The 19345-nt window shown below is 43.2% G+C and overlaps 1 protein-coding gene across 1 annotated transcript in view; it reads right to left on the bottom strand.

Annotated features, from left to right (window-relative positions):
- Positions 1–19345, bottom strand: part of gnrhr1 (gonadotropin releasing hormone receptor 1) — a 71794-nt gene that overhangs the window by 14964 nt on the left and 37485 nt on the right. Inside the window, exon 3 of the mRNA XM_061908364.1 lies at positions 1325–1526. Coding sequence (XP_061764348.1) covers positions 1325–1526 — 202 coding nt within the window. The remainder of the gene's footprint in view (positions 1–1324; positions 1527–19345) is intronic.

The raw sequence follows: 19345 nt of genomic DNA, 5'->3' as shown, positions 1-19345 counted from the left end.
AAGACCAAGTTCAATCCTGACACCTTCTCAGTTGGTTATTTATGCGTCATATAACGTACACTTATCCAGCCTGTTGTTCACTATTCATTTATTTTAAATTGCCTTTCAAATGTTTATTCTTGGTGTTGGGTTTCATCAAATAAATTTCCCCCAAAAATGCGACTTATATATGTTTTTTCCCTTCTTTATTATGCATTTTCTGCATGTGCGACTCATACTCTGGAGTGATTTATACTACGAAAAAATACGGTAGTTGTATTTGTAATTTGAGACAACGTTGATGTCCAACGTTGGATCCAAGTTGTTGGTTGGGAAATGACCCAATTCCAATAGTCATATCAACTTCAGAATCCAACGTTGATTAAACGTCGTCAAATAGCATGTTGTGTCAACGTTATGTTTGAGTTGTTCAACATCACAACCTAATTCAACAAGTTTTCAAAATTATTTCTATGTGATGTGCCTGCTGGTTCAGTCCTGTTACCCTAACAAAGTCTTTCTCAAATAGTGGGGCGGGACCTCCCTTTGGGGGGCACGGTGCGATGCGGGGGGCGTACTACAATATGACTAAGCATAGGCAATGCTTGGCTGCAAAGACGAGACGGGGAAAGACTTGTGTGATGTTTTCTTGAATATTGATAAGGACACAATGTTATGCAGAGGTGTACTTATAACAATTTTATAGACAAATGATACTATTTATAGTCGTGGTGGAGGGTGGGGGGCGGGCGCACAATATTTTCTTCTTCTTAAGAGTGGCATAACAGAAATAATTGAGCATCTCAGCCTGAACACATGTGGCAAAGGTTAAAATCTTGCACAGATAATTTTTTCTATTTTATTGATTTATTAATAAAATGTTTTGGTGAATGAATGCAATGTGCTTTGTGCCAAGATGCTATTGGCATACATTGTCATGCGGCTATTTTTAATGTATTGGCCAATTCTATTCTAAAAAGTAACTTTGTTATTTTCACTCCTGTTACTCTGAGTCATAGGAAACTTGTGCAAAAGTAAAGTCGCCTGAGATGGACCAATACACATTTTGAGTAGTTCAATATGTGTTAAGTTGAAAAATGACATGAAATTGAAGTTTATTTTAAGAATTATAACAAATTACAAGAAAATGGCACCAATTTGGTGAAAAGGTTCTGAAAAAAAAACCTGGTAAAATTTTCAAAAAATTTTTTCGACGATTATTACTTTGTTACCATAATATTTTAGGGCTATTTTACTTTTCAATGTTACCTTACTCTTTAGTATCTTTGACAATTACAAAAGAGCATACAAAAACAAAATAGCGTTGCTTTTATGTCACACACACCTTTGCTTTTGTGCATCTGGCCAGTGATCTTGGTGAGGATGCGTGTGTAGCAGAAGATCATGACAAGCAGAGGAAAGACATACAGAGTCACAAAATGAAACATGTTGTATGCCGTCTCCTGCCAGCGCTGCTGGAAGCTTCCGTGGGTCGCACATTGAGTGAAGTCGGCTCCGTCTGCCTTGACGGCCCGAAAGATGAAGAGCTGAGGATGAGGAGAGTGAGAAGATGAGGGATGCATGCAGTCACAGGAAGTGTAGTTTGTATGCGTCAAACAAAAGGAGACATTTGCTTGTCATACAAATGACACAAAGAACTGACCAATAGCAGCAGTTCTTCAGTCTTTCCTTGTGAAAGTCCACATTGACTTCCGAGCAAGGTGCGTGTTGCGTGCATCAAACAACAAAATCAAGAAGTTGATTCAATCATTTATACAGCGATCAGAACAGATAAAACATATCTTTCATATAAAACATGTGTAGAAGTTATTTTATTTTCCTGTTTGTTATTTATATGACAGCATGTTTACATCAGTGGTCCCCAAACTACAGTCCGCGGCCCAGATACGGCCCTCCAGTGTCCAAAATCCGGCCCACGGGAAGTCCAGAGTAAAAAAATAACAATAATAATAAAAGTTGTGTTACTCTCGAGGGCTCTTAGCCGCTCAGGCAAATTACATTGTCTTAAAATACATTTTCCCATCGATAAAATTAAGTTTTTTTGTTCAGTGAAAGGAGAAGGCAGTTTGTCTAATCTGCAAATAAATATTTATATCTACAGTATGTATATGTATATGTGTATATATACCGTATTTCCTTGAATAGCCGCCGGGGCCCACCTCAACCAACGCACGGAGGGGGTGGGGGGTGGGGTGGGGGGGCCAGGGTTTTGGTGCCAGCAGGTGTATGTGCATTGCATTCTGGGTAGGTGTTGTGTTGTGTTTGTGGTGTGTTGAGGGGCTGATGTTCTCCAGAAGTGTGTTTGTCATCGTTTAATGTGGGTTCGCAGAGTGTGGCGCGTATTGGTAGGAGTGTTGATGTTGTTTTATATCACAACCATTAGTGTGTTCTGTATGGCTGTGGAACAAGACCCCTGGTTTACACGCATTAAAAATTTATACAATTCCTCCTCCATTTTAAAATTGACGGCAGGTGGAGCATCACTCGATGCTTCACGAATTGAACCCGACGGTTAAAGTAAGCATGGACTCATTAATTTGGGGAGCAAGTTTTGCCCGGCAGTATTTCAAGGCAGGTGCATATTACGTGCCCGGCGGCTGTTAAAGGAAATACGGTATGTATATATGTATGTATGTGTACATGTATGTACAAACCCCGTTTCCGTATAAGTTGGGAAATTGTGGTAGATGTAAATATAAGTAGAATACAATGTTTTGCAAATCCTTTTCAACCCATACTCAGTTGAATGCACTACAAAGACAAGATATTTGATGTTCAAACTCATAAACTTAAGTTTTATTTCGCAAATAATAATTAACTTGGAATTTCATGGCTGCGACATATACCAAAGTAGTTGGGAAGGGGCATGTTCACCACTGTGTTACATCACCTTTTCTTTTAACAACACTCAATAAACGTTTGGGAACTGAGGAAAATAATAGTTGAAGCTTTGAAAGAGGAATTCTTTCCTACTCGTGTTTTATGTAGAGCTTCAGTCTTTCAACAGTCCGGGGTCTCCGCTGTTGTATTTTACGCTTCATAATGCACCACACATTTTCGATGGGAGACAGGTCTGAAATGCAGGAGGGCCGGGAAAATACCCGCACTCTTTTTTTTCGAAGCCACGCTGTTGAAACACATGGCTTGGCATTGTCTTGCTGAAATAAACAGGGACGTCCATGATAACGTTGCTTGGATGACAACATATGTTGCTCCAAAACCTGTATGGACCATTCAGCATTAATGGTGTCTTGGGCACTAATACACCCCCATACCATCACAGATGCTGGCTTTTGAACTTTGCGCCTATAACAATCCGGATGGTTATTTTCCTCGTTGTTCCAGAGGACACCACGTCTACAGTTTCTAAATATAATTTGAAATGTGGACTCGTCAGACCACATAACACTTTTGCACTTTGCATCAGTCCATCTTAGATGAGCTCGGGCCCAGCGAAGCCGGGCGCCATTTCTGGGTGTTGTTTATAAATGGGTATTGCTTTGCATGGTAGAGTTTTAACTCGCACTTACAGATGTAGCGACCAACTGCGGTTACTAAAAGTGGTTTTATGAAGTGGTCCTGATCCCATGTGGTGATATCCTTTACACACTGATGTCGGTTCTTGACGCAGTACCGCCTGAGGGATCAAAGGTCTGTAATATCATCGCTTACATGCAGTGATTTCTCAAGATTCTCTGAACCTTTTGATGATTTTACAGACCGTAGATGGTAAAATCCCTAAATTCCTTGCAATAGCTCGTTCAGAAATGTTGTTCTAAAACTGTTCGACAATTTGCTTACAAAGTGGTGACCCTCACCCCATCCTTGTTTGTGAATTACATAGCATTTCATGGAATCTGCTTTTATACCCAATCATGGAACCCACCTGTTCCCAATTAGCCTGCGCACGTATGGGATGTTCCAAATAAGGGTTTGATGAGCAATCCTCAACTTTATCAGTATTTATTACCACCTTTCCCAACTTCTTTGTCACGTGTTGCTGGCATTAAATTCTTAAGTTAATGATTATTTGCAAAAAAAAAAAAAAATATTAATCAGTTTGAAGATCAAATATGTTGTCTTTGTAGCATATTCAACTGAATATGGGTTGAAAATGATTTGCAAATCATTGTATACCATTTATATTTACATCTAACACAATTTCCCAACTCATATCGAAACGGGGTTTGTATGTATATATATATATATATATATATATACATATACGAATATGTATATATGTATGAATGTGTGTATGTATGTATATACATATATGTATATATATGCGTATAAAGATATATACACATATATGTGTATATATGTATACATTTAAATATATATATATACATGCATGTGTATATATATATATATATATATATATATATATATATATATATATATATATATGTGTATATATATGTATATATATATATATATATGTTTATATATAAATATATATATATATATTTTATTTTATTATTTTGTTTTTATTTTATTTTATTGTACTTTATTTATTCTTTTTTTCTTTTTTTAAAGGCCGGTCCTTGGCCACTTTTTTTTAACCCAATGCAGCCCCCGGGTCAAAAAGTTTGGGGACCCCTGGTCTACATTGTCATCTCAATATGGCAATACAACGATAATCTAATAAGATACCGTACAGCACAACTTTAGTGGGGCGAAACAAAAAAAGCAAATGTCGTAGTTTATATTCTGAAGCATAAAAGAGGTACAAAGAGCAATAGTGCAAAAAAATACACTTAAAAATACACTATTTTAGTACAACATAATGTAAGGATGATCGTTATTAATGCGTTGAAGTTAAAGTATTACCCACTGCATTTGACCCATCCCCTTGTTCCACCCACTGGGAGGTGAGGGGAGCAATGAGCAGCAGCGGTGGCCACGCTCAGGAATCATCTGGTGAATTAAACCCCCAATTCCAAGCCTTGATGCTGAGTGCCAAGCAGGGATGTAATGGGTCCCATTTTTATAGTCTTTGGTATGACTCGGCCGGGGTTTGAACTCCCAACCTACTGATCTCAGGGCGTACACTCTAACCACTAGACCGGTGGTTCTAAAATGGGGGTATGCGTACCCCTGGGGGTACTTGAAGGTATGCCAAGGGGTACGTGAGATTTTTCAAAAATATTCGAAAAATAGCAACAATTCAAAAATCCTTTATTAATATATTTATTGAATAATAATTCACCAAAATATGAATGTAAGTTCATAAACTGTGAGAAGAAATGCAACAATGCAATATTCAGTGTTGACAGCTAGATTTTGTGTGGACATGTTCCATAAATATTGATGTTAAAGGCGTACTGAAATTAGATTTTCTTATTTAAACGGGGATAGCAGGTCCATTCTATGTGTCATACTTGATCATTTCGCAATATTACCATATTTGTGCTGAAAGGATTTAGTAGAGAACATCCACGATAAAGTTCCCAACTTTCGGTGCTAAGAGAAAAGCCCTGCCTCTACCGGAAGTCGCAGACGATGACGTCGCAAGTGTGGGGGCTCCTCACATATTCACATTATTTTTAATGGGAGCCTCCAACAAAAAGTGCTATTCGGACCGAGAAAACCACAATTTCCCCATTAATTTGAGCGAGGATGAAAGATTTGTGTTTGAGGATATTGATAGCGACGGACTAGAAAGAAAAAAAAGATTAAAAAAAAACGCGATTGCATTGGGACGGATTCTGATGTTTTTAGACAAATTTACTAGGATAATTCTGGGAAATCCCTTATCTTTCTATTGTGTTGTTAGTGTTTTAGTGAGTTTAATATTACCTGATAGTCGGAAGGGTGTCTCCACGGGTGTCTTGACGCGCAATGTCTCAGGGGAGTTGACGGCAGCTATGGACGGCACAAGCGCAGCTTTTCTTCGGTACGAACTGACTTTTTAACCACAATTTTCTCACCGAAACCTGCTGGTTGACATATGGTCGGGATCCATGTTGGCTTGACCGCGCTCTGATCCATAGGAAAGTTTCACCTCCAGGAATTTTAAACAAGGAATCACTGTGTGTTTGTGTGGCTAAAGGCTAAAGCTTCCCAACTCCATCTTTCTACTGTGACTTCTCCAATATTAATTGAACAAATTGCAAAAGATTCAGCAACACAGATGTCCAAAATACTGTGTAATTATGCCGTTAAAGCAGACGACTTTTAGCTGTGTGTGTGCGCAGCGTTCATACTTCCTAAAAACCTGTGACGTCTTGCGTACACGTCATCATTACACAACGTTTTTAAGACGAAACTCCCGGAAAATTTAAAATTGTAATTTGGTAAACTAAAAAGGCCGTATTGGCATGTGTTGCAATGTTAATATTTCATCATTGATATATAAACTATCAGACCGCGTGGTGGGTAGTAGTGGGTTTCAGTAGGCCTTTAAATATTTATTTTTTTGTGAAGAAATGTTTAGAATTAAGTTCATGAATCCAGATGGATCTCTATTACAATCCCCAAAGGTGGCACTTTAAGTTAATGATTACTTCTATGTGTAGAAATCTTTATTTATAATTGAATCCCTTGTTTATTTTTCAACAAGTTTTTAGTTATTTTTCTACCTTTTTTTCCAAATAGTTCTAGAAAGACCACTACAAATGAGCAATATTTTGCACTGTTATACAATTTAATCAAACAGAAACTGATGACAGTGCTGTATTTTACTTCCTATTCTCTTTTTTCAACCAAAAATGCTTTGCTCTGATTAGGGGGTACTTGAATGAAAAAAAATGTTCACAGTTGGTACATCACTGAAAAAAGATGGAGAACCACTGCACTAGACCACTGAGCAGGCTATCATGGTATATTACGTGGTTATTAATAGGGCTGCGAATCTTCGTTTGTCCCACGATTCGATTCAATATCGTTCTTGTGGTCACGATTCGATTCAAAATCGATTTTTTTTTTCAATTCAACATGATTCTCGATTCAAAAACGATTTTTTCCCGATTTAAAAGGGTTCTCTATTCATTCAATACATAGGATTTCAGCAGGATCTACCCCAGTCTGCTGACATGCAGGCAGAGTAGTAGATTTTTGTAAAAAGCTTTTATAATTGTAAAGAATGAACCAAAAATATGACTTATTTTATCTTTGTGAAAACATTGGACACAGTGTGTTGTCAAGCTTATGTGATGATAGTGTCACAGTGTAAGCCACTGTGACACTGTGACTTTTTTTTTTTAATAAATGTCTAATGATAATGTCAAAGAGGGATTCTTAATCAATGCTATGCTGAAATTATAACTAATATTGATACTCCTCTCTGAGCTGCTACCTTACCGTGGTAGAGGAGTTTGCGTGTCCCAATGATCCTAGGACCTATGTTGTCTGGGGGCTTTCATGCCCCCTGGTAGGGTCTCCCAAGACAAACAGGTCCTAGGTGAGTGATCAGACAAAGAGCAGCTCAAAGACTTCTATGGAATTACAACAAAATGAACTCAGATTTCCCCCGCCCGGACGCGGGTCACCGGGGCCCCGCTCTGGAGCCAGGCCCGGAGTTGGGGCACGATGGCGAGCGCCTGGTGGCCGGGCCTGTTCCCATGGGGCCCGGCCGGGCACAGCCCGAAGAGGCAACGTGGGTCATCCCTCCAATGGGCTCACCACTCATAGGAGGGGCCATAGAGGTCGGGTGCATTGTGAGCTGGGCGGCAGCCGAAGGCAGGGCACTTGGCGGTCCGATCCTCGGCTACAGAAGCTAGCTCTTGGGACGTGGAACGTCACCTCAATGGGGGGTAAGGAGCCTGAGCTAGTCCGCGAGGTAGAGAAGTTCCGGCTGGATATAGTTGGACTCACCTCGACGCACAGCAAGGGCTCTGGAACCAGTTCTCTCGAGAGGGACTGGACCCTCTTCCACTCTGGCGTTGCCGACAATGAGAGGCGACGGGCTGGGGTGGCAATTCTCGTTGCCCCCCGGCTCAAAGCCTGCACGTTTGAGTTCAACCCAGTGGACGAGAGGGTAGCTTCCCTTCGCCTTCGGGTGGGGGGACGGGTCCTGACTGTTGTTTGTGCTTACGCACCAAACAGCAGTTCAGAATACCCACCCTTTTTGGGCACATTCGAGGGAGTACTGGAAAGTGCTCCCCCGGGTGATTCCCTTGTCCTACTGGGAGACTTCAACGCTCATGTTGGCAACGACAGTGAAACCTGGAGAGGCGTGATTGGGAAGAATGGTCGCCCGGATCTAAACCCGAGTGGTGTTTTGTTATTGGACTTTTGTGCTCGTCACGGATTGTCCATAACAAACACCATGTTCAAACATAAGGGTGTCCATATGTGCACTTGGCACCAGGACACCCTAGGCAGCAGTTCCATGATTGACTTTGTAGTCGTGTCATCGGATTTGCGGCCTCATGTTCTGGACACTCGGGTGAAGAGAGGGGCGGAGCTTTCTACCGGTCACCACCTGGTGGTGAGTTGGCTGCGATGGTGGGGGAGGATGCCGGACAGACCTGGCAGGCCCAAACGCATTGTGAGGGTCTGCTGGGAACGTCTGGCAGAGTCTCCTGTCAGAGAGAGTTTCAATTCACACCTCCGGGAGAACTTTGAACATGTCACGAGGGAGGTGCGGGACATTGAGTCCGAGTGGACCATGTTCCGAACCTCTATTGTCGAGGCGGCTGAAAGGAGCTGTGGCCGCAAGGTTGTTGGTGCCTGTCGTGGCGGTAATCCCAGAACCCGTGGACACCAACAGTGAGGGATACCGTCAAGCTGAAGAAGGAGTCCTATCGGGTTCTTTTGGCTCATAGGACTCCGGAGGCAGTGGACGGGTACCGACGGGCCAAGCGGTGTGCAGCTTTAGCGGTAGCCGAGGCAAAAACTCGGACATGGGAAGAGTTCGGGGAAGCCATGGAAAACGACTTCCGGACGGCTTCGAAGCGATTCTGGACCACCATACGCCGCCTCAGGAAGGGGAAGCAGTGCACTATCAACACCGTGTATGGTGCGGATGGTGTTCTGCTGACTTCGACTGCGGATGTTGTGGATCGGTGGAGGGAATACTTCGAAGACCTCCTCAATCCCACCAACACGTCTTCCTTTGAGGAAGCGGTGCCTGGGGAATCTGTGGTGGACTCTCCTATTTCTGGGGCTGAGGTCGCTGAGGTAGTTAAAAAGCTCCTCGGCGGCAAGGCCCCGGGGGTGGATGAGATCCGCCCGGAGTTCCTTAAGGCTCTGGATGCTGTGGGGCGGTCTTGGTTGACAAGACTCTGCAACATCGCGATGACATCGGGGGCGGTGCCTCTGGATTGGCAGACCGGGGTGGTGGTCCCTCTCTTTAAGAAGGGGGACCGGAGGGTGTGTTCCAACTATCGTGGGATCACACTCCTCAGCCTTCCCGGTAAGGTTTATTCAGGTGTACTGGAGAGGAGGCTACGCCGGATAGTCGAACCTCGGATTCAGGAGGAACAGTGTGGTTTTCGTCCTGGTCGTGGAACTGTGGACCAGCTCTACACTCTCGGCAGGGTTCTTGAGGGTGCATGGGAGTTTGCCCAACCAGTCTACATGTGCTTTGTGGACTTGGAGAAGGCATTCGACCGTGTCCCTCGGGAAGTCCTGTGGGGAGTGCTCAGAGAGTATGGGGTACCGAACTGTCTTATTGTGGCAGTCCGCTCCCTGTATGATCAGTGCCAGAGCTTGGTCCGTATTGCTGGCAGTAAGTCGGACACATTTCCAGTGAGGGTTGGACTCCGCCAAGGCTGTCCTTTGTCACCGATTCTGTTCATAACTTTTATGGACAGAATTTCTAGGCGCAGCCAAGGCGTTGAGGGGATCCGGTTTGGTGGCCACGGGATTAGATCTCTGCTTTTTGCAGATGATGTAGTCCTGATGGCTTCATCTGGCCGGGATCTTCAGCTCTCACTGGATCGGTTCGCAGCCGAGTGTGAAGCGACCGGAATGAGAATCAGCACCTCCAAGTCCGAGTCCATGGTTCTCGCCCGGAAAAGGGTGGAGTGCCATCTCCGTGTTGGGGAGGAGACCCTGCCCCAAGTGGAGGAGTTCAAGTACCTAGGAGTCTTGTTCACGAGTGGGGGAAGAGTGGATCGTGAGATCGACAGGCGGATCGGTGCGGCGTCTACAGTAATGCGGACGTTGTATCGATCCGTTGTGGTGAAGAAGGAGCTGAGCCAGAAGGCAAAGCTCTCAATTTACCGGTCGATCTACGTTCCCATCCTCACCTATGGTCATGAGCTCTGGGTCATGACCGAAAGGATAAGATCACGGGTACAAGCGGCCGAAATGAGTTTCCTCCGCCGGGTGGCGGGGCTCTCCCTTAGAGATAGGGTGAGAAGCTCTGCCATCCGGGGGGAGCTCAACGTAAAGCCGCTGCTCCTCCACATCGAGAGGAGCCAGATGAGGTGGTTCGGGCATCTGGTCAGGATGCCACCCGAACGCCTCCCTAGGGAGGTGTTTAGGGCACGTCCAGCTGGTAGGAGGCCACGGGGAAGACCCAGGACACGTTGGGAAGACTATGTCTCCCGGCTGGCCTGGGAACGCCTCGGGATCCCCCGGGAAGAGCTAGACGAAGTGGCTGGAGAGAGGGAAGTCTGGGCTTCCCTTCTTAGACTGCTGCCCCCGCGACCCGACCTCGGATAAGCGGAAGATGATGGATGGATGGATTGATACTGTTGTTGATAATATTCATTTTTGTTTCACTACTTTTGGTTTGTTCTGTGTCGTGTTTGTGTCGCCTCTCAATTGCTCTGTTTATTGCAGTTCTGAGTGTTGCTGGGTCAAGTTTGGTTTTGGAAATGGATTGCATTGTTATGGTATTGTTGTGTATTGTTTTGTTGGATTGATGACATTTTTTTTAAATAAAAATAAATAGATTTTTAAAAAATGAGAATCGATTCTGAATCGCACAACGTGAGAATCGCGATTCAAATTTGAATCATTTTTTTTCCCACACCCCTAGTTATTAACCACGGTAAAACTCTCGGCGGCGAGTAATACGTTTTAAACAAAAATTATCGAGAAAACCGCGAACCACACTTAGATCAACTCACAGACGGACTGGCGCTAGCTTAATTGCTATCATGAATACCAGCGACATAACATCTTTCCCCATTAAGAAACGACATATCCCAATCTAACTTATTTAATCAATCAATAAAAAATATTTTTTATAGCCTTTCACCACAAATGCCTTGAAGGGCTGCACAAACCCCAAAGACATCCCCTGATCTGAACCCACATCTGGGCAAGGAAAAACTTAAGAAAAAAACCTTTGGAAGGGGCCGCAGATGTGACCGGCTGCATTGGATGCCAAGTGGGTAGAGTTATTGAATTATTCATAAAAAATGTGACAGTCCATTGTGGGGGGGCGTGGTCCACGTGTCCCCTGTGGGCAGGGTATGTGCGGTAGCCGGCTACGAAGCAGCTGCAGGTGAGTGGACAACCCAGCTGGAACAGGTTGTCTAATCACCATTCTCTTGTGTTTAAAGCAGCGCGAGGAGCCCGGGAGGGGAGACGAGCCAGGGGAGACGGAAAAGGGAGGACCTCAAGACTGAGAAACTGTAAAATACAAATAAAAAGAGTGTCTATTCTGGTAAAAAGGCTGTTTATTCCCGAACACTGAGAATCCAGAGCACGAGACGTGGTACATCCATGTAAGCAGGTAAGCTATTCATTTGTGCACATGGGGCCTCCAAGCTGTGCTCTCTTAGAACAGAGTGACTGATATGTGCTCGGAGGAATATGACACGTAGGTGGTTTTATTGTGCGTTCAAGGACAGCTGAACAGAGTGGGAGACCACAAGGCCTGCCAGACCACTCTTGTCAGTGAAGCATTAGACACACAACACATGCAAAATACACTATATTGCCAAAGGTATTTGGCCACCCATCCAAATAAAGAGAATCAACTGTCCTAATCACTTGGCCTTGTGTATAAAATCAACACTGTAAAAAAAAAATCATATTTTTATGTATAATTTATTCTAAATTTCTACTGTAATTTTCCCATTTTTTTAAATAGGTTATAAAACGGTAGAATTGAAGACATTATCTGTAAATAAAAAAAACGTATGTTATTTTAAGTAATATGCCAGTAATGACAAACTATGTATATTTCTTTTTTTTTACAGAAAAATACCAAATTAATTATACACATCATTTTCTGTTTTCTCAAATTACTTTCAAATTCAAGTAAAATTACAGTAATTAACTTTCATTAAATATGTAGCTTGTTATATAAAAGTATATGTCCATACTAACAATTATACAGTTTTATATGTAATTTTAAAGTAAATCTTATTTTTTTAATATTTATGTGTATTTTTACATTCAAGTTGAAAAATATATATAGCCTGTTATATAAAGGTTAATGCTCATACTAACAATTTAACATTGTTCTCTGTAATATGACATACATTGGTGACTGCAAGACATACTTGATCAACAGTCAACAACCATACAGGTCACACTGACGGTGGCCGTACAAACAACTTTAAAGGGGAACATTATCACAATTTCAAAAGGCTTAAAAACAATAAAAATCAGTTCCCAGTGGCTTGTTGTATTTTTGGAAGTTTTTTTCAAAATTTTACCGGTCCCGGAATATCCCTAAATAAAGCTTTAAAGTGCCTTATTTTCGCTATCTTCGAAACAACTATCCATTTCCCTGTGACATCATACAGTGCTGCCAATACAAACAACATGGCGGTTACCACAGCAAGATATAGCAACATTAGCTCGGATTCAGACTCGGATTTCAGCGGCTTAAGCGATTCAACGGATTACGCATGTATTGAAACAGATGGTCGGAGTATGGAGGCAGATAGCGAAAACGAAATTGAAGAAGAAATTGAAGCTATTGAGCGAATAGTTAGTGACGCTCTTCGGCCATAGCGTGGGTGTACCTAATGAATTGGCCCATAGCATGGCTGACTTATTAGCATCGCCGGTAAAATGTGCAGACAAAACGATCAGGACTTTCGCATCTTGTGACACTGGAGCAACTTAAATCCGTCGATTGGTAAGTGTTTGTTTGGCATTAAATGTGGGTATCTAGTTTTAAATGTACATACAGCTAGCGTGAATAGCATGTTAGCATCGATTAGCGTAGCATGTTAACATCGATTAGCTGGCAGTCATGCCGTGACCAAATATGTCTGGTTAGCACATAAGTCAACAACATCAACAAAACTCACCTTTGTGATTTTGTTGACTTAATCGTTGCAAATGTATCTGCAGGTTATCCATACATCTCTGTGCCACGTCTGTCTTAGCATCGCCGGTCAAATGTGAAGACACTCTGGTACATTCAATGGGGGTCTGGCGGCAGATTTCTTGCCAGTGGTGCAACTTGAATCCCTCCCTGTTAGTGTTGTTACACCCTCCAACAACACACCGACGAAGCATGATGTCTCCAAGGTTCCAAAAAATAGTCGAAAAAACGGAAAATAACAGAGCTGAGACCCGGTGTTTGTAATGTGAAAATGAATATGGCGGGTGTGTTACCTCCGTGACGTCACGTTCTGACGTCATCGCTAAAAAAACGATAAACAGAAAGGCGTTTAATTTGCCAAAATTCACCCATTAAGAGTTCGGAAATCGATTGAAAAAATATCTGGTCTTTTTTCTGCAACATCAAGGTATATATTGACGCTTGCATAGGTTTGGTGATAATGTTCCCTTTTAACACTATTACAAATATGCGCCACACTGTGAACCCACACCAAACAAGAATGACAAACACATTTTGGAAGAACATTTTCACCGTAACACAACATAAACACAAGAGAACAAATAGCCAGAATCCCATGCAGCCCTGACTCTTCCGGGCTACACCCCCGCAACCACCAAACCCAGCCCACCTTAATCGACGCACGGAGGGGGGCGGTGATGATTCCAAAGTCAACTTTATTATAAGAAAAGTGAAAAGTTTGGGAACATCAGGAAGTCAGCCATTAAGTGGTAGGCCAAGTAAACTGACAGAGAGGGGTCAGCGAATGCTGAAGTGCATAGTGCATAGACTTTCTGCACAGTCAGTTGCTACAGAGCTCCAAACTTCATGTGATCTTCCAATTAGCCCACGTACAGTACAGAGAGAGCTTCATGGAATGGGTTTCCAGGGCCGAGCAGCAGCATCTAAGCCAGGCCTGGGCAATTATTTTGACTCGGGGACCACATTTAGAGAAGAAAATGTGTCTGGGGTTTGGTAAATCTATTTTTAGGAACAGTATTACGAAACCTCACAATAATGTCTGATTAAATGCTGAAAACGTTATGACAGGTCGCCTTAAAAAAAGGGAATGGATTTTTTTACATTTTTCTATGAACGATAAAACACTGAATATTGACAACATATGAATGTCACACCCCTTTCGATCGACATATTTTACAATCAAGTGAAACGCAACAAAAATGCAACAAACAGTAAAATATGAACGGGAAGAATAGACAATAAACCAACCTACAATCTGATACGTCAGATATTTGCTGATTTTCCCCCAGGGATCAATAAAGTACTTTATATTCTATTCTATACATCACTAAGCTTTAGAACTTTGTTGTGAAAATCTCCTTCCGCGTCTGTGGAAACGCTTCCCGCCCACACTGCTTGATGCCTCGTCTGAGCTGCTGTGACGTACATTACCATAGTAACTAATTAGATGACCATAGTAACTAATTAGATTACCATAGTAACTGGTAAATCATCCGTAAACACAGATTACTGCACATCATAATAGCAAGTACACTTTCCATTTTAAAGATCTAAAAAAAATATTTGGGAATGTCCGGCGGGCCGGATTGAAAGTCTGAAAGGTCTGATCTAACCCATACATCACCAAGTCCAATGCAAAGCGTCGGATGTAGTGGTGTAAAGTATGTCGCCACTGGACTCTAGAGCAGTGGAGACACCTTCTCTGGACTGATGAATCACACTTTTCCATCTGACTGTCATGTCTTTTGATCATGTCGTGTTTGTTATGTTCTGATGACCTTTGGACTCTTTAAGTTCCTGTTTTTCTTCACTCCCTTGTTTTGTTGCCATGGTTGCAAATTACGTTCACCTATCTCTGATTAGTGTTCGTCCGCTCACCTGCTACCCGAGCACTAATCAGAGGGATTATTTAAGCCTGCTATTGCCAGTCAGTCAGCCTGGTGTAATTGTGTTATTTTCATGCTCTGTCCATGCTAGTCTTTCATACCAAAGTCCATGCTGTTCTTGTCAAGCCACAGTAATTGTTGTTTGTTTTATGTTCATCGTTTACGTTAAAGTATTAGTTTTGTTTCATAGCCAGGTTTTTGTACCTCCTCTGTGAGCGCCTTTTGTTTGTACCTTTTTCGAGTTAAAATTACATCATGTTTATACCTGCACGCCATGTCCCAAGTAGTCCGTCTGCTTTCCTGGGAGAACGAACCCATCCCCCGCCCTCATTTTGACAGAATGACCCCAGCCCGACTGACCGGCAATCGCAGGACAAGACATAATCAGAAGACATGACAATGGCAATCTGATAGACCAGTCTGGGTTTGGAGGTTGCCAGGAGAACGCTTCATTTCGGACTGCATTGTGCCGAGTGTGAAATTTGGTGGAGGAGGAATTATGGTTCGGGGTTTGGTTTTTCAAAGTTCCAGTGAAAGGAACTTTGAATGCTCCAGGATACCAAAACATGATGGACAATTCCATAGGATGGCACGTCAAGTTTAATGTGAGTAAAGGCAGGTGGCCAAATACTTTTGGCAATATAGTGTAGATGGCTGTCTAACAATGGGTCTATTTATTTAAAAAAATAGAAATATTTCAGCGTGTATATGAGTAATTTGTTTATAGTAATTGTGATCATTTCCGTCATCTTAACCATGATATGAGAATTTTCATTTTGTTACATCCCTAAACATAACCAATAACCACATCTCATCCTCTCACGTACGTCCAATCTGTTTACACCACCTCTTAGAATTTGGCCGGGTCTCACCCCCCGCTGGACTGTGGAGAAGACTGCGACTTATAGTCCGAAAAATACGGTATATATATATATATATATATATATATATATAAACGCATTGTGTGGGTCTGCTGGGAACGTCTGGTAGAGTCTCCTGTCAGAGAGAGTTTCAATTCCCACCTCCGGGAGAACTTTGAACATGTCACGAGGGAGGTGCTGGGCATTGAGTCCGAGTGGACCATGTTCCGCACTTCTATTGTCGAGGCAGCTGATTGGAGCTGTGGCCGCTAGGTAGTTGGTGCCTGTCGGGGCGGTAATCCTAGAACCTGTTGGTGGACACCAGCGGTGAGGGATGCCATCAAGCTGAAGAAGGAGTCCTATCGGGTTCTTTTGGCTCATAGGACTCCGGAGGCAGTGGACAGGTACCGACGGGCCAGGCGGTGTGCAGTTTCAGCGGTCGCGGAGGCAAAAACTCGGACAAGGGAGGAGTTCGGGGAAGCCATGGAAAACGACTTCCGGACGGCTTCGAAGCGATTCTGGACCACCATCCGCCGCCTCAAGAAGGGGAAGCAGTATACTGTCAACACCGTGTATGGTGCGGATGGTGATCTGCTGACCTCAACTGCGGATGTTGTGGATAGGTGGAAGGAATACTTCGAAAACCTCCTCAATCCCACCAACACGTCTTCCTATGAGGAAGCAGTGCCTGGGGAATCTGTGGTGGGCTCTCCAATCTCTGGGGCTGAGGTTGCCGAGGTAGTTAAAAAGCTCCTCGGTGGCAAGGCCCCATGGGTGTATGAGACCCGCCCGGAGTTCCTTGAGGCTCTGGATGCTGTGGGGCTGTCTTGGTTGATAAGACTCTGCAGCATCGCGTGGACATCGGGGGCGGTACCTCTGGATTGGCAGACCGGGGTGGTGGTCCCTCTCTTTAAGAAGGGGGACCGGAGGGTGTGTTCCAACTATCGTGGGATCACACTCCTCAGCCTCCCCGGTAAGGTTTATTCAGTTGTACTGGAGAGGAGGCTACGCCGGATAGTCGAACCTCGGATTCAGGAGGAACAGTGTAGTTTTCGTCCTGGTCGTGGAACTGTGGACCAGCTCTATACTCTCGGCAGGGTTCTTGAGGGTGCATGGGAGTTTGCCCAACCAGTTTACATGTGCTTTGTGGACTTGGAGAAGGCATTCGAACGTGACCCTCGGGAAGTCCTGTGGGGAGTGCTCAGAGAGTATTGGATATCGGACTGTCTTATTGTGGCGGTCCGCTCACAAGTGCCGGCAGTAGGTCGGACACGTTTCCAGTGAGCGTTGGCCAAGGCTGCCCTTTGTCACAGATTCTGTTCATAACTTTTATGGACAGAATTTCTAGGCACAGTCAAGGCGTTGAGTGGTTCCGGTTTGGTGGCCGTGGGATTAGGTCTCTGCTTTTTGCAGAGGATGTGGTCTTGATGGCTTCATCTGGCCGGGATCTTCAGCTCTCAATGGATCGGTTCGCAGCCGAGTGTGAAGCGACCGAAATGAGAATCAGCACCTCCAAGTCCAAGTCCATGGTTCTCTCCGGGAAAATGGTGAAGTGCCATCTCCGGGTTGGGGAGGAGACCCTGCCCCAAGTGGAGGAGTTCAAGTACCTAAGAGTCTTGTTCCAGAGTGGGGGAAAAGTGGATCGTAAGATCGACAGGCGGATCGGTGCTTCAGTAATGAAGACGCTGGAAGGCAAAGCTCTCAATTTACCGGTCGATCTACGTTCCTATCCTCACCTATTGTCATGAGCTTTGGGTCATGACCGAAAGGATAAGTTCACGGGTACAAGCGGCCGAAATTAGTTTCCTCCGCCGAGTGGCGGGGCTCTCCCTTAGAGATAGGGTGAGAAGCTCTGTCATCCGGGAGGAACTCAAAGTAAAGCCGCTGCTCCTCCACATCGAGAGGAGGCAGATGAGGTGGTTCGGGAATCTGGTCAGGATGCTACTCGAACGCCTCCCGAAGGAGGTCTTTAGGGCACGTCCAACCGGTATATATATATATATATATATATATATATTAGGGGTGGGTAAATTAATGCGTTAATTACGCGTTAACTCATCAATCTATTAACGCCGACAATTATTTTATCGCACATGCGTATGTTGTTTACTTGCTTTTATTTTGTTAAGGCCTTTTCTTAACAAGATGGCATCTCCCGGATGTACTTCGGCATGGAGGGGCTCTTGGTAAAGATGGAACATTTGGCAAAAATACCGGACAATTCTGCAAATTTCATGGCTGGCTTACAGCGTGGTCACTGCGGGATCACTTACGACCGCCAGACAATTCTGAATGTGGATAGATCGGGCCGTTTTGGACTGAATGACGCGCGCTTTCTAGACCGGCTAGCTAGCATGGGAATACTTTGCCGGCTACATCCAGCGGCCTGTGAAGCAGGGGAGTATATGTGTTGTCTGTCTATTTATGAATAATGCAGACGAGGCGTGTTAGCTGAGTTCTTAACGTTTGCTTTCAGAGCGTGCATATCACAACATACAAGATGCCGTCATGGAGACACAACCTATACCGGGCTACCGCGCATGCTTGTCACTCCTGTTGCATGCTGGGTAGGGTAGTTCATTTTTTCCCTGGCTCATAACGAGACAATATAGTACCATGTATATGATGCGTTCAGTTTATCAAAGCACCAAGCAAACAATCGGAAAATTCCCATCATATCAATTCCTAGATATGGTCATAATTATTTTAAGTGCACTACGCAGAATAAACACAACATTATTAATATTGCTACTACGGATAATTTGATCAAAAATTCCCTAAAACAGCCCACTACCTATAATATAGGTTTTTTAAACATAAGATCCCTGATTAAAAAAAATGTTCCTGCTGTTACCTCAGAAATTGCCTGTTCAGATGTTATGATTGTGGCTCAGAGATTTGTATGTAGATTATATTTATTTTCCATAACAAACAGGATAACTTAAATAGCCTGGCAGTGGCAATAAGCTTAAATGTTTGTATTTACATTTTTTGAGTTGATTTTCATAAAATATGCTATTTAACTGCTACTGTTTAACAAGGACTGATTTAAATTGTGTCTGCACAACAAATGTTTTGGCGCTTTTGTTCATGTGGGAGAGTATTCCAATAAAGGTGCATTACACACTACTTTTGAATTCATTATTGGGCTTTGCGTATACAATGCAGTTAATCGCGATTAATCGGAGAAATAGTGCGATTAACTTCGATTAAAAAATGTAATCGTTGCCCAGCCCTAATATATATAAATATATATATATATATATATCAACAGTCTATGCCAGGGGTGTCAAACTCAAATACAGAGTGGGCCAAATTTTAAAACTGAGGTTGAACAAATTAACCATTGAATCCAACTTTTTTTTATTGACTTTTTCACATATACAAAAAAAAGGTGCAAGTTGAAACAGTAC

The sequence above is a fragment of the Nerophis ophidion genome, linkage group LG08 (assembly GCF_033978795.1).
Source record: "Nerophis ophidion isolate RoL-2023_Sa linkage group LG08, RoL_Noph_v1.0, whole genome shotgun sequence".
NCBI classification, from domain to species: domain Eukaryota; kingdom Metazoa; phylum Chordata; class Actinopteri; order Syngnathiformes; family Syngnathidae; genus Nerophis; species Nerophis ophidion.
This window is presented reverse-complemented; position numbering and strand designations above follow the sequence as displayed.